This window comes from Camelina sativa, chromosome 18, assembly GCF_030686135.1.
Source record: "Camelina sativa cultivar CO46 ecotype springtype chromosome 18, ASM3068613v1".
Classification (NCBI taxonomy): domain Eukaryota; kingdom Viridiplantae; phylum Streptophyta; class Magnoliopsida; order Brassicales; family Brassicaceae; genus Camelina; species Camelina sativa.
In genome coordinates this window covers 15083497-15098915 of record NC_141897.1, presented here as the reverse complement: position 1 = coordinate 15098915, position 15419 = coordinate 15083497, and the positions used below count along the sequence as shown (strand labels likewise).

Genomic DNA, 15419 nt, shown 5'->3' with positions numbered 1-15419 from the left:
AGCTGACTGTGATTTTTGGGAAAGCTGAAATAACATACGTGTTTTTATATAATTGGTTGACAGTGCACATCAGTGTACGATGATGTCGACACGCCGATCGAAGAAACACTATTCTTTAATCTATATACATGTATTATCTATTCCACCCACTCTTCTGTTTTGTCACCAAATTAAAAAAAAAAAAAAAAAAAAAAAAAAACCAGATTATCACCTGTATTTTTAAAACTTAGTTCCTTTAATTTTCCACAATTTATATATCTTTTTAGTTAATTAATTGTTTTTTTTTCTTCTGCTGCTCTATTCTTAATTTTACCAAAAACAGATAAAGTCATGGGACATTTCTTTAATCAGAAACTGGGACACACTCACTTTTGTTTTTTTGTTTTTTTTCTTCTTAAATACTAGTGTTCTCTATATTTCATTGTTGATCAATTATTTATCCAACTAGTTCACCAAAAGAAGAAAATAAAAAAGTCTGTTTTCTTCTTTTTCCTTTTTCTCTGTCCAATTAATCAGAACACAGAAAAAAAAAGCAAAGCTTAGACTTAGGGTTTGTGGCTCTTGTACAAAGACACAGAGGTAAACACAGAGAGCATCATCATGAGATCTAGTTCATGCCCCTTTCTAGGGTTTTTATTTTCTACCATTGTTAAGCTTTTGTTTCATTCCATTCTTTGTTATTTCCATCTCTTAATTTTTTTTTTTGTCGGCTGATTTTTGTCTGGAAAAAAATTATGTTCTTTGGGGATTTTGAAGTGAATCTAGATAAATCTTGTTTTGAATCTCTTCAGTTTCCTACATTTTCTTGGGAAAGATGATTATATCAAACTTTGACTTCCGGCTTTGAATCTCCTTCTCGTTTTGCAATAAACATTCTCTTTGGTTTTGTCTGAAATGAAAAGTCCTTTTGGATTTTTAGTTAGGGTTTCAATCTGATGAATCTTGGAATGAATATGGCAGGAAAGATGGTGAGAGGGAAGATCGAGATCAAGAAGATCGAGAACGTGACGAGCAGACAAGTAACGTTTTCTAAGCGAAGGAGCGGTCTCTTTAAGAAGGCTCATGAGCTTTCGGTTCTATGCGATGCTCAAGTCGCCGCCCTTGTCTTCTCTCAAAGTGGAAGATTATATGAATACTCTAGCTCCGAGTAAGTATGTTCTTTCATCTAATATTTTTTACACATATATATGCCAATTTCTAAATCTTTATCTACACATTGATTTATAGAGTGTCTTTATAGCTTCTGTAGTGAATAGTTCTATTTCATTGAACAAATCGTACTAGAGATTTTGCAATCACGTTAAAGATTTGCCTCTCTCTCTCTCTTTTTTTTTTCCTAGCTAGTTCCTGAAAACATTTATTTATGTTTCTTTAAAAAAGAAAAATACTTGTGGAATGTATTTAGTGAGATAAACTTAAAGGTTGTCAATTACTAGCAAAAGGTTGTTCTTCAAGCACGAGCAAGTGGATTAGGGTTTTCAGAAAAGACGTTTCTTGAACAGTGAACCTCGTATACCTTGGAACTTAAAGTGTTTACCCACACAGTACCCACTTGGCATCTGGGTTTATTAGAATACCCCAACAAAAATGAATATACGAACATGTAAGTACAGAAAATTGTATATATTATGGATGAGAGAAGAAGATTTAAAAAGAATCTCTTGGGGATCCAAACTTTGTCACTAGATTTTCAATCATGAATATCCAATATAGCCAACAAAATGTCTATACATAGTTCATGTTAGGATTCGCTTTGTTTTTTTGGTTACGGTTAATTCGTGGCTTAAAAATTAGTGTCTAGTCTTAATTTACAGAGCAGGATTCATTTTATATGATTAGTTCCTAATGTTTCGTTTTGCATTTCATGCTTTAACAACCTTTGTGCCGCAACCAATTCTTCATTAGGTTTGGTGATTGCAAAAAAAGAATTTGATTTCCAAATTAGATATCTAATGTTATACAGTAAAACCTCTATAAATTAATAATGTTGGGACCAAGATATTTTATTAATTTATAGTGATATTAATTTATCTATAAATTAATAATTATTAATTTATAGATATATTTTTAATAGTTTAAATTTTAAAAATTATGAATTGAGACAATATTAACAAAATTTCGGATATTCAAAATTTTATGGTATTGAAATTGAATTTTTAATATTTAGAAAACATTAGTAACAATAAATTACAAATACAATAGACAAATTCACCTATACACATGACATACATAAAATTAAATTTATGAATAATAATATAGATTGTTGTATTGTAATAGTCAATCAAACTATCGAAATGTAAATGATGGATATCTAAAAATTGAAAACTTTAAAAAATGTAGCTATATTTATGACATGTTACAAAAGATTTTATATCATTATATTTTGAAAATACAACATAATAGTTGTTTTGTAGATACGAGCTTTAAGAGAAACATACATTATATTTTTTTTTCTTTACATACATTATATATATGTAAATTTACATGATTATTAATTTATGATATTATTGAGACCATATTTTACATGGGGATTTCAGAAAAATTATTATCTTATTATCTTATCAAATTTTATTATTTTTTACACTGGCCCGACTTGGGACTAACAAAATTTATTAATTTATAGTGTTTATTAATTTATAGAGTATTAATTTATAGATGTTTTACTGTATATCAAAAACTTGGTGATAGTCATGGTAGTCCGTATAAAATGATAACATGTACTTGTACTTTTTTGAGAATGTTCACACATAATATATCAATTCTTATGAATGTACATCATCATTGACAAAGAAAGCATCTCTTGTGAATAAAATTTTCAGGATGGAGAAAATTATAGAAAGATATGGTAAGTTTAGTAATGACTCCTTTGTGGCCGAGAGGCCCCAAGTAGAACGATACTTGCAGGTTCATTCTCTATATACATACCTTTTTTTAAATTTAATTTCCATTTTTAATATATAAACATTATGTTAATTAATCTGGACAATACTTGGATGATATTTCTATTTTTGGGTGTATATATAGGAACTGAAGAAGGAAATCGATAGAATGGTAAAGAAGATTGATCTTCTTGAAGTTCATCACCGGTTCGCATCTCACTAGTCCTATGGTCATTCTATTTCTATATATATAACTGTACATTGTTTCAGTCCTAAAATATAGTACTAAAGTTTTTTTATCTCTTTTATGGTATATATGAAGTAAGCTGATGGGGCAAGGTTTGGGTTCGTGTTCAGTGGCAGAACTTCAAGAGATAGACATTCAAATTGAGAAGAGCCTTCGTATTGTAAGGTCAAGGAAGGTAAGAAATACATACACACACATAGGTTAACATATTTTGTATATATATAGAGACATGTTAATGATGTAATGTCCTCATTGGTTGATCTTGGTGCGTAGGCTGAGTTATATGCAGGTCAACTGGAAAAGCTAAAAGAAAAGGTACTTACAGTTTTTTTAACCTGATCGTAAGTTATGATATACAAATTTTAATTTTTTGAGATTGATTATATTTTTTCTATGTGATTTTTATTGATCTTTCTTCTTCGGATTATAGGAGAGAGAGCTCTTGAACGAGAGAAAAAGGCTGCGTGAAGAGGTAATTACGCACACACTCATCAAAGGATACACATTTTTCACACATGAAATTTAGTTACATCTCTTCGTTTTAGGTAGAAGCTTACATTGTTTGGTTTGAATTAACAAAGAACATTTCTCATTTAAAAGAAAAACTACAAATTGGTAATAATAAGTCTATATGCATTTATATCTTTCCCTCTTTTTATGCATGACTCATTTATATATACAAATTATGAAAACTCATTTTATATATACAAATTATGAAAACTCATTTTATATTTTATTTTCAGCAACTTAGAGAAAGGTTGATGCGACCGGTGGTGCCACTAACTTTACAAATATGTGATAAGGGTAAAAGTACTGAAGATGGTGGTAGAACAAAACATTCCTCGACGTCGGATGTTGAAACTGATCTATTTATTGGATTGCCCGTTACTCGGCAATAACATATATTTCACACGTTCCGTAAATTGGCTGCTCACAGTTTTTAATACATCGGTGGTTCGATGTTTGTATACAATTGATTCCATAGTTTATAGTTTTCTGAGTGCTTTTGACCATCTATCTATATGTGTATAAACAGGAAATAATTTGACATGTATAAGTTGTCACTTTAGTGTTATTTTCCGGAATAATTAAACGTGACGGTTTTGTTTCTATGCAAATGCGTCTAAGAGCATGGGCATTGGTGTCCCCATGTTTTTGGTCCCCCAAATATAATAGTATTATTTTGAAAGGTTCTTATTTTTAGTATGGGCATTGGTGTATTTGGTCCCCGGCTTTCTTTTTAGCTCTTTTGAATAAGATGTCGAGTAATTTAGAAGCTGTTTGGCTCTTGCCCGCCAAGAAAGACGCAAACTTTTTGAAGTAAAATACTATGAATGGAACTGGAACCATATTGCTGCAAACAAAAAGACAAAATCTGTGTCACTTCTTGTTGCTACATAATGGAATCAAAAGAAAATGGATTAAACGTTTGCTCTAACTTATCATATAACTCAAAACTCATTCAAGATCATAGATTCAACTAAACAACAGAAAGGTGTTCCTCAAACAAGACACATTGCAATTTTCACACACATGTTATCACAAATCTACCATATATTCAACAGAAATGAGAACACTGCTAATCTTGTTTCATTAATATTGAATCAACTAATCAACAGAAACGTGTACCCACCCACAAACAAGACACATTACCATTTCCATACACAAGTTATCACACATATAGAATCAACTAAACAATAGAAACGTGTACCCTCAAACACATTTCAGACAAAAGCCAGATTCAAATTTCACATTTTTTATCACCATAATTACCAATGACACTTGCAAACTCTGTTCTAAGAACAAATCAACAAAAATATCAAGATGTGCCTTAACTAATGCAGGGTGTGAAGATATAAGAGACACTAACCCAAGAACAGAGAAGAAAGTGAGAACCGTAGGTTTCAGCTGCATCTAATAACCAACGGGAATAGCACCACGGAGCTCAATAACCGGAAGCGTGGCTAAAGCAAACACCACAGCTTCGACTGGCCAACCAAACTAGCGAAGAGTGGCGGCGATTCTGAGACCAAAGCTTGACGATTTTATTGAATCAGTAGCCGCTTTGGCATCTCCAGACCTAGCAAACCAAAGCAAAGAGAACGAAGCCCACAACACAATGCATATCGCGGATTTCACAGGGTTCACACCAATTGACGGAAGCTGGATGATTTCGTTTCCTTCTTCGTCTTCTTTGGCTTTTCCGAGAAACCCATCTGGAGAAGAAGAGAATCTGGTGAAATTGCGGCGTAATGGGTAGTAAAGACTGGAACTTTGACTCTCTAGGAAACGATTGTTTTGATTCAATTTTGGAGAAGTCGAGAACTTTCTCTCGATAAATTTTTTGTGTTTTACCCTAGAAAAATTCTTCTTCCAATCAGAAACAAGCACGTGGCCAAGTCGACGGACGAAAAACGTCCCCAGCGAAAATACGTTTCTTCGTTAATGGGCTATTTTCCATTTATTTTTAAAACAAAAACATAAAGGACAGCCCAAAACAACGGCGATGCACATGGTCTAATCTGGTGTCGTCTTGTCTCAATGTTTAGTTAACATGTCCGTATTTGAACTTTTTAGTTCTCAAGAAGCCTATTTATATCGTCAAGACCAAATCAAGACGAACAGTTAAAACAAATCTTAGTCTTAATATTGCAGGAAAGTGCAAAATACACGTGGATATGTCTGGTTGCTTAGTTATGGAAGTACGTCAACTACTCTATGATGATGATGATGATATCGACGCGCCAATCGAAGACGTTGTCCATCTTTCCTTTACATTTTTCCATTGATGAAAATCAGACTTTGGCTAAAACAAAATCGTAATTACTCATTTTGAATTTATAGTCAAGACCAAATCTTGCTCCGATCCATAGTCTTCCAAATAGATTGCTCAGAGTTAATGAAAGAACGAAAACAAACAACTCCACTTTTTGAGTAAGCAAGAATTTTTTTTTTTTTTTTTTTTTTTTTTTTTTGACTGGGAAACCTAAGAATAATAGTATAACACTATGTAAACTTTATTTAAATACCTTTGGTAAAATGTATTAACATGAAAATTAAAACCAAAACATATCGAAAAAAAATTGGGTTAAGTGAGACTGGAATTAAAAAAAACTATTTTAGACCAATTTTATTTTTGTTAATATCTTTATTTTTATATTATCATATATGTACAATATGTTGACTCTGTTTCCATTTATTATTTTCAGTATTTGATACTAGGTTTTTTGTGTCTCTTATCCTAGCAGGTCTCAATTAACCTTATGCAGTTGTAGTGCAGAAGGTGTCAATCCAAATGGGAATCTTTACTATCACTCAAGATGCAATCAAGCAGTCACAAGTTAAGCCAGATTCGAAATGAGTTTTTGTCTAACAACCTAGAGTGAACGAGATGCAGGAACAAAACAATTTTACAGAACAAGAGCTAAAATGCAATAACTTAAGAGAGCAAAAACAAGCTAAACGAGCAGAGACAAATGAGCAAGCTATTGGAACAGAAATAAAGAACAAACTTAAGGATGCAGAAACAATCAGATAAGATAGAAGTCCTAAGGATGGGAGTAATTGATGTCGGTGGAGTATCCTAGTCTACAGAGTGTTTAACATGCCACAAGCAAACTATCCCTAAACAATGAACATCACAACTTAGCTAATCCAATCTCTTGACAGAAGCTACTCAAACTCAACCACTTCCAAACCTAGCTCTCGCTAGAGAAACATGATCAAGCATGACATGAAAATCAAGTTCATTCACGTCAACAAACATCCTAGACAACTAATCTCTTAGGCTAGGAACGTAAGTCTCTGGCACTAGTTGGTCAGACATTTCATCGAACACCTTTTGGATGCGGAAATGTCTAAAACCCAGTTCCAATTGATCAGAGAGAAACTAGTATTTCTAACTCTAGTCCAGAAGGGAATCATACAATAAAAGCTTAAATACTCTACATCCTAAGATCCTCCTCCTAATCTGTCCCATCCTCAAGAACTACCGCACTACTCAGATCCGAAAATCATAGTCAAAGATATAAACTCAGAAAACATTAATTCAAGCATCCTAAGATAGATAAAAATGAGATGAACAAGTTTTAAGAAGAAATCCAATCAAAATACTGAATAAATTCAAAGATATCGGGATACAAAGTGTCAAGCGTTTTTGGTGGCTAGGGTAAACCTTAGGGGAAAGAACAAAAACGAGATAAAAGATATATGTTCGAGTGAAAACTTAACAAAACGTATTTATAGTAAAACATGGAAATCTGTAAAACATAAAACGACAATATAGAACGTCGGTTCGGGAATCCTTCTTGGATGCGTCTTCGGGACAAAACCAGGACGTCGGTTTAAGAGCATCGATCGAGTCGCATCGTCAGAGTGTCGATCGAGTCGCGGCTTGAGAATGTCGTCTGGGAACTGCTGATCGAGTCGCGTCTTGAGGGTGCTCAGGAGCCATCCTGGGACGTCTTGGTCGAGTCGCGTCTAACATCCGATCGAGTGGGAGCTCCCCTTTGCGTGCGGGTCGAGTCGGACTTCTGAACGTACGTGCATTCACTAAAACGGAGATAACTCATGAACCACGACTCCGATTGGTTTGAAATAAACTGCATTGGAAAGATGACTCAATTCTCTACAACTTTGATGAAGACGTCGAAAACTGAATCCCAAAATAAAATCTTCACTCGACTCGATCAAAGACGTGGAAGCTTGTGTCGCTGGGTAGTGTAGATCGAGTCGCTTAACTGCTCTCCTGATCCTTGTTTGCATTTGATGGTTTGGACACCTCCTAAAACACCTGAAACAACTCCAAAATGCAAGATGCATGCAAGACCAATGCAAAGACTACCTAGATATGCATGTTATACAAAAGAGACTAAAAACAATACAAAGCAATGACTTAAGAGAACAAAATGAATGACAAATGCATCATCAAAAGATGTAAAATTTATACATATCAGTATTAATTTATTTTCTATTATTATGTTATCAGTTGTTTTGAAAATAATTCTATATTTTTTTTGAATCTTAATATAAAATTTTAAAATGGTAACTATGATTTTATAATGTTATTTTGTTTTTTAAAGTTTTTATGATGTATCATAGATACAATTATAAATTCTTAAATATAGAATCTGAAAAATGATTAGAGGTAAGTAAATATTAAAATATCCCTAATAATAGCTTTGGAATAATAAGTTTTTTTAATTTATAATAAAATAGTTCTAACTATATTTATTTATTAATTATATTAACTATATTTTATTGTTCAAACAAAACAAAAATCGCTTGGTGATAACATTTCTCATATTTAAATTCATGCATTAATGATGTTTTCACCATTAAATTTGCAAAAATTATTGAAAACTTTTTTTTAACCGAAATCACATACTCGATCTGTTTCAAAACATAAGATGTTTTTTTGCCTACCAAAAAAACAATAATAGAAGATGTTTTTGTTAAAATTACAAAATTTAATAAAATAATTAATAGTTTTTGTTTTATGTGGTTTAGCATTAAAAGCACAGCTTAAATATCTAATTAGAAATATTTGATCAATAATAATATTTTAAAAAATAGAAATAACCACAAAAGATTTTAATTTAACTTTTTGCATAGAAACTTTGACATTTTTTTCTCAAAACATCGTGTATATATTGTGAAATAAAACAAAATGTCTAAAACCATCCTAGTAGAGAGTTATAACTTATATAAGTTTCGACAAACTGATTGACCCACACTAGAACCAATTCATCCGGTTCGGTTGAACGAAAAGTTGATTTTACATAGACAGAGAGATAGCTCTTAATTAGCTACTTTTCCTTACCTACTGCCTACGTGGGCTAATGGAAAAAAACGTTACCAAATTAGAGAAGGCAGATTCTTTCTTTTTCTTAAACAAAGAGGTTAGGCTTAGGGTTTGTGGCTCCTCCGCTAAGAGCCTAAGAGAGGTAAACATTTCATTTTTGTTAATTGTTTGTTGTATGATTTCACTTTCCACCAAATTTTTCTTCTTTTGTCTGATTGCTTTTTCTTTTCCTTCTTGGAGTAAATTATTCCTTATCTATCCAAATATGTCTTCTTGAATGACTTTTTGAAGCAAATCTCGACAAAACTAGCTCTCAAAAGGGGTTTTGGAGTTTCCTTTCGTTTCTCAGATTTCTCACTTTTTCTTGGTAAAGTTCTCACATTGATTAATTTTTGAGTTGGTTTTCAATCAAGAAACCAAACCATTTCTGGCTTTTGACTTTTGCAGTCTTGTGTGTTTGTTTCTCTGATCTGCCAGCAAATCTTTTAAATTTAGTTAGGGTTCTTTTAACAAATCTTGACTGGTTTTGTAGGAAATAAAGTAATTGAAATGGTGAGAGGAAAGATCGAGATCAAGAAGATCGAGAACGTGACAAGCAGACAAGTCACATTTTCAAAGCGAAGGAGTGGTCTCTTTAAGAAGGCTCATGAGCTTTCTGTTCTATGTGATGCTCAAGTCGCAGCTATGATCTTCTCTCAGAAAGGAAGATTATATGAATTCGCAAGCACCGAGTAAGTATCTTAAATTCAGTTTGACAATATAATTTACTCTAATCTATATACTATTTCAAAACTTTTTTTGTGATGTTGATTGTTGAATATCTTGTTTGATTAGTACTTGTGTAGTTGAATATTTCTGAACAAATAGTACTTGAGATTTTTCCCAAAATATGCCTCTTTTACATTTCATTTATCCTATGGTTTTTTTTGGAAACAATTATCTTTCTTTTTTAACTTCCTGTTCTTTTTTTCCATTTATAGTTCAACTTGAGGTTTATCTTATGAATTAATTAGGGTTTTCAGACATACGGGTTATTGAATATTGAGCCTTAATATACGTTGGAACTCAAAGTGTCAAACTGAAACCCACAAACCATTTGACATATTATTCTATTCGAAAACTGAACTTTTTCAATTTAAGAACATAAAAATGAAATTTTACAAGTCAAATTGTCTATATATGAGATAGTGTTTTGTCAAACCGTTTTTCTATATGAGTGTGTTGACATATATATGTGTATATTGTTAATGTTCTGAGTCCAAGTTCTAATCCATGCTTCCCATGGTCTAGTTAATCAGGTTGGTGGTCGGACGACTCACTAAATTAAGTGTTCATTTGGTCGGTTGAGAATGATTTGCATAACATAACAATACATCAATAATAGATAATTTGATTCATATCTAGCTGGTTCTATAGATTAATCGACACATGCATACATGTCCAAAACAAATTTCATGTTCATGATCAATACTAATATATAAGGCTATATGTCTAGTATAATGATATCAATATGTGATTATAAAGAGCCATATAGATGGAATACGATAATTAACCATGCGAGAGAGTATTCACATATTCTTCAAGTAAACTTCACAACCTAATTAAGCCTTTCTTGAGATATGTCTTAGTGTCCAGAAGACAATCAAGCGATATGCTGAATATAAGAGAGAGTGCTTTGGTGCAGAAACTCACCCCTTAGAGCAATACGTGCAGGTTCCTTTTTATATACCAATTCTCAGCTTAAATCGTTCTCCTAGGTTCATCAATTTACTTACGAACCTTTTTGTATCATGTCAAACTTAATTTGAAAAATAAATCTAGCCACATTTTGGTACAACTATCTTGAGTATGCAGGGACTAAAGAAGGAAACGGTGACAATGGTGAAAAAGATTGAAGTGCTTGAAGTTCATAACCGGTTTGTATCTCAGTGTCACATATGTTTTCTAAATTATTTAGACGATATAATTGAGTTTTAAGTGGTTCCTAAGCCTAAAGTAAGTGTGCTAATTTTGATAATGTGGCTTTGTTAGGAAGCTGATGGGGCAAGGTTTGGCGTTTTGTTCGGTGAAAGAACTTCAGGATATAGCCACTCAGATAGAGAAAAGCCTTCATATTGTTAGATCAACAAAGGTAATATATATATAAAAAATGTATTAACCAAAAAAAAAAATATATATATATATATATATATAATGAAATAAGATTATTTCTTTCGATATTGTACGGCTTAATTTCCTTTGGACTCTATGTCGGTTGATATTGGTAGGCTAAGTTATATGAAGATGAGCTAAAGAAACTAGAAGCCAAGGTTAGAATCATTACAATTTGATTTTGCTTGGATCTTTTGTCCTGTGCCATGTGTTTTTATCGATCTCTCTTCCTTCGAAAATTAGGAGAGGGAACTCAAAGACGAGAGAGTCAGGCTCTGTGGAAGGGTATGTACCATTTGTCCAATTTCTATATCTATATCCCTATATATATATAGTCGTAGATATATACGTACAAATGGATAATAGTACTCTTTGTAACTTGAACCCACTTTCATTCACAAAAGCAGTTTTTAACTATGTAGGAAAATTGGAATATGGCATATTATGCTTTAACAAAAATTGTTTTGTTTTATGAGTATGCAAATTAAGAAAATAATTTATACTCTTATGTCAGGTTGGAGAAAGGCCAATGGGAATGCCGTCGGGAAGCAAAGACAAAGAGGATGTGGAAACTGATCTATTTATTGGATTTCCGGAGAGCCGACCATAAAATCCCCGTTCGTTAAACCTCATTCTCAACTAATGTTGTCTATTTATAGTGTTTCAGTCACTTTTATATAAACTAGAATAATGTAATGTGTACCACCGGTTATGCTTTATTTTATGGATGCAATGTAATGTATGCTCTTAAGTTTATTTTCTTCTTCATACTTTTAGCAGAACCTATTTGTTTTTATTTATTAATTTAATCTACTATACAATTTTTGTTTTGGTTGAAGATTTGATTTTACGGTAGTTGGAACAGTAGATTTTTTATGGACTGCACAATTTAACATTTTGTTCTTTGTGTTAAAGTTTGTGTATAAATATAAGAATTTAATCATGTATGTTTCCTATACATACTTTGATATACTTGTATAGTTTCATAGAATTTTAATAGTTTATATATATAGAGAGAGAGAGATTAATATCCTTAAAAAGTATGAACATTGTGTTCAATTTTGCGCAACACAGTTCTTCTTATACCATGAATGTTCTCTTGGGACAAGATAATTTAATGTTCATGGATCCATATGGACCATCCATATGGACCATCTCAAGATACGATATTCGTTAATTTTTGAATGAAGTAATTAAGTCACTCTATGAATTGATAAATCAAGCAACTATGGCCTAGAAAACATATAAACGATTAATAAAAAAATATAAGGATTCATTCATATTTTAATATGAAAATTAATATAAACACCTATGGCCTGTGGGGAATTACAGAGCTAAATACATATTGCCCAATAAAGAAACTATTCTAATACTTAATTAGTCTCAAATCTTCGGCCCATAAATGATTTGTCTCAGTTCAGACGCTGTTTCGTGAACGAGTGCGTCTATGATCTCCCGCTCAATCTCTGCAATGATCTCTTCTTCTTCCTCTTCAATCTCCTTGTTCTTCTTCTGTTGAAGGTGATCAACGTCCATTAAAGCAAGCTCTCCAGGAACTTGACAACACTTGCTGCTATATCTCGCTACAGCCGCGGAACAAAGCTCGCTGATTAGCTCCGATCCATGATTGTTTAGGCATCTTTTCGCGTAAAACTCGTTCAGTAGATCGAACAATAGCTTCCTATTGCATTGAAGAGCCAATGATCCTGATGGATAATCTCCAAAATGCTCTAGTTTGCGAAAAATCGAAGGATCGAGCATTGTTGTTGTTGGTGAGATATTCTTGGTTCCCGCAAGATTCATTATTCTTGTGATGTAGTCCTTTTCAGAACCGAGTTCAGTGGCTACTTGTGGACTATTCTTCTCGATTTTGTGTATCATACTAGAGCAAACGTATGCGTCTTCATTCGATTTCGGTCTATCTCTTTCGTTAATCTTGATAAAAAGCGGAATTTATGAGAGCTTGGAAACTTAGTAGTGTGAGTTAGAGAAAGAGAGGAACATGAAACTAGATTATTACCTGTTTCTGAGGAGGTCTTGTGGCAGAGATGTTTTCAAGAACATTTGAATTTGGTATTTTCTTGAACATCTTCTTGTGTGAAGGCTTGGCTTTAACGTCTCTCGGTTCTGACAAGATAGTCTCTCGCTGTTTGATTCGAATATCGGATGTTGGAGAAGTAGACTTTATTATGGGACGTTGAGTAGTGAGCCTTGTTTCACTCTCTGCCTTGTTGCATCGGTTGATGGGTTTTAGTTGCCTTTGTTTTACTCTGTTCTGACTCTGTTTCTCTCCAGTGGCTTTTGACATGGAAACAAGAATCACTGTTGTTGGCTTTGGCTTCTGATGAATGATCTGTTCTTGTCTGAAGGAAGATGAGGAATTAGGTTTACGAGTGGTGCTCTGTTTGTTTTCTTTATTTGAAAACCTGGTTCTTGGTGAGCAAGAAACTGTTGTGTCTCTTCTAAGCTCATGTGGTGGTCTTGCGCTTGCCTCTCTGTTCTTCACCGAGTTTGTTATATCCATACCGACGACTCTTCTAGTGGCGACTCTCTCTTTGATTTGTTTTACTATCTGCCTCGCGTAATCTCTCGGACTTCGGTTCTCTTCTTGGTCTTGTTTCATCTCTTTCAGCCTTGAACACCTAAACTCTTCTTGTTTTTTCTCTTTGTTCAGCTGAAGGGAGAGACGATGAATGTCGAAATCCGATTTCCGAGCAGAGGAGATTCTAGGGCTCACCGGTAAAGATCGTGTGCCTTTATTGGAAATTCTATGGTTTGTGAGACGACTTGATCCATGATGGCTCGACCTTACATGAAGATTTGACAGTGAATCAGTTCTATCAGGAAGAAGATCAAGACCCATTAGTCTAGCCACCAAGTTTGGTGTTTTGCTTCCTGGTGAGCTGCATATTTCAGATGAAGATGTGGAACTATCAGTCGCAAGAGCTCTCAGTCTTGAACTCTTTGTCCCTACCTCTGTTCTCACTATCATGCTTACCTACGATTTCAAAGTCATTATCAAAAAATTTATCTCAACTATAAAATTAAAACACATCAGACAATTTACAAAAAACCATTTTTAATTTTTTTTTATGACTTACAGGAATATTTAAACTTTGTTTGTCCTTAAAGGTTGTTAATGGTAGAGACTCTTCTATTAACTTCAAGCCTGAAAATTTCACAATGACAACACTCGTGTTTATTAGTATCTCTGAAACCAACCAAATGCTTAGAAAAATCAACTTAAGCTGTGTGAGAAAAGAGAGTACACACCTTTTGACCTTGAAGGAGAATCAATGGTGAGGTGATGATGAGAATGGAAGTAAAAATGTTGAAAATCAAACAAGTGGTGAAAAGCAGCCATGCATCCATTTGCTTTTCTCTTGGACTTAGATGAGGAAAAGATTGCTCCTTCACCGCCACCGCCGTGGCAGTTTCTTCCCATTTGAAGTAAGAAAAAGCTTACACTTCTCTTTTTTTTTTTCTTCACTTCTTTTTAAGTTAAACACAGTGGTGAAAAGGGACTGACAAAAAAAAGAGTTTAATGAAGAATGATGGATGAGGATACAAAAAACCAAGGAATGGTTGTTTTTTTTTTTTTTTTTTTTTGTAGTTCTTGAGTTTTTTTAAATTACCAGACAAGAGATGTTGGAAGCAGCTATCTTCTCTGCAATTCTCTCTCTTTCTTACATTGGGAATCGAACATGAAGGAAGGTGGTGAAGAATATTTAATGTGACAAGAAATGTGATTTCAAAGAAAGAAGAGGATAGCGAGATAGATAATAAATTACATGGTTTTATGAAACTGTAAAAAATAGTTAGTAAGTAGAAGTAGTAGAATTTATTAGATAATGATGGCCACACTTCATCTCTCTCTCTCTCTATGGAACCAGACGACAGCTTGAGTGTTTTACAATATCATTCCCACCACACTTCATGTCTCTCTCTCTCTCTCATCTTCTCTTTCTACTAATTTTGTGTGTGTGTTTTCAAGTTTTGAACTTCAAAATTATAAAACAAAAACTTTATTTAATTTGTTTCCATATGGATTTTCAAACTCGTGAACCATTTTTGTGGCTTACGTAACAGAATATTCTCACCATATGTAAGAAGTTTGTTTCATGGTACTACCCGAGATGGTTAGTTAGGTTAATGTACAATGTGAATGACACCACAAGTTTCAACTATTTGTGTAGACCTTCGATGTCTTTATATTTTCTAGGATTTTTGTCTTTTGATTTTTTCTTTGTTCTGATCCATTTGTTTTCTTTGGGGCACAAATTTTTTTACACGTATAATCCGTTTAGATAAGACTACTACTATCTTTTACTACGCAATG

General features: G+C 33.1%; 3 protein-coding genes and 1 pseudogene across 5 annotated transcripts; 2 read left to right on the top strand and 2 right to left on the bottom strand.

Moving 5' to 3' along the window:
* The first annotated feature begins 454 nt into the window (after positions 1-454).
* LOC104761190 (MADS-box protein AGL71-like) lies at positions 455-4236 on the top strand. 2 transcript variants are annotated; one of them, XM_010484230.3, is made up of 8 exons: positions 455-579; positions 961-1147; positions 2820-2904; positions 3025-3086; positions 3202-3301; positions 3400-3441; positions 3557-3598; positions 3870-4236. In XM_010484230.3, exons 2-8 carry the CDS (start codon positions 966-968, stop codon positions 4023-4025), a joined length of 669 nt encoding a protein of 222 aa, XP_010482532.2. In that variant the 5' UTR covers positions 455-579; positions 961-965; the 3' UTR covers positions 4026-4236. The 2 variants fall into 2 exon arrangements, with proteins under 2 accessions (XP_010482532.2, XP_010482531.2); XM_010484229.2 differs by lacking the exon at positions 455-579 and having other exon boundaries at positions 959-1147; positions 3870-4219.
* A 90-nt stretch (positions 4237-4326) lies between these two features.
* LOC147922929 (uncharacterized) lies at positions 4327-5891 on the bottom strand (annotated as a pseudogene).
* A 3087-nt stretch (positions 5892-8978) lies between these two features.
* On the top strand, positions 8979-11901 carry LOC104761189 (MADS-box protein AGL72-like). 2 transcript variants are annotated; one of them, XM_087500055.1, is made up of 8 exons: positions 8979-9071; positions 9462-9660; positions 10558-10642; positions 10784-10845; positions 10961-11060; positions 11197-11238; positions 11324-11365; positions 11595-11901. In XM_087500055.1, the coding sequence occupies exons 2-8, from the start codon at positions 9479-9481 to the stop codon at positions 11688-11690; spliced, it is 609 nt and encodes a 202-aa protein (XP_087356181.1). In that variant the 5' UTR covers positions 8979-9071; positions 9462-9478; the 3' UTR covers positions 11691-11901. The 2 variants fall into 2 exon arrangements, with proteins under 2 accessions (XP_087356181.1, XP_019095811.1); XM_019240266.2 differs by lacking the exon at positions 8979-9071 and adding an exon at positions 9119-9296.
* A 408-nt stretch (positions 11902-12309) lies between these two features.
* LOC104761188 (uncharacterized) lies at positions 12310-15067 on the bottom strand. Its single transcript, XM_087500178.1, has 5 exons — positions 14716-15067; positions 14354-14604; positions 14182-14249; positions 13101-14078; positions 12310-13015 (listed from the first exon to the last, which is right to left on the bottom strand). The coding sequence occupies exons 2-5, from the start codon at positions 14523-14525 to the stop codon at positions 12464-12466; spliced, it is 1770 nt and encodes a 589-aa protein (XP_087356304.1). The 5' UTR covers positions 14526-14604; positions 14716-15067; the 3' UTR covers positions 12310-12463.
* Between the last annotated feature and the right edge of the window lie 352 nt (positions 15068-15419).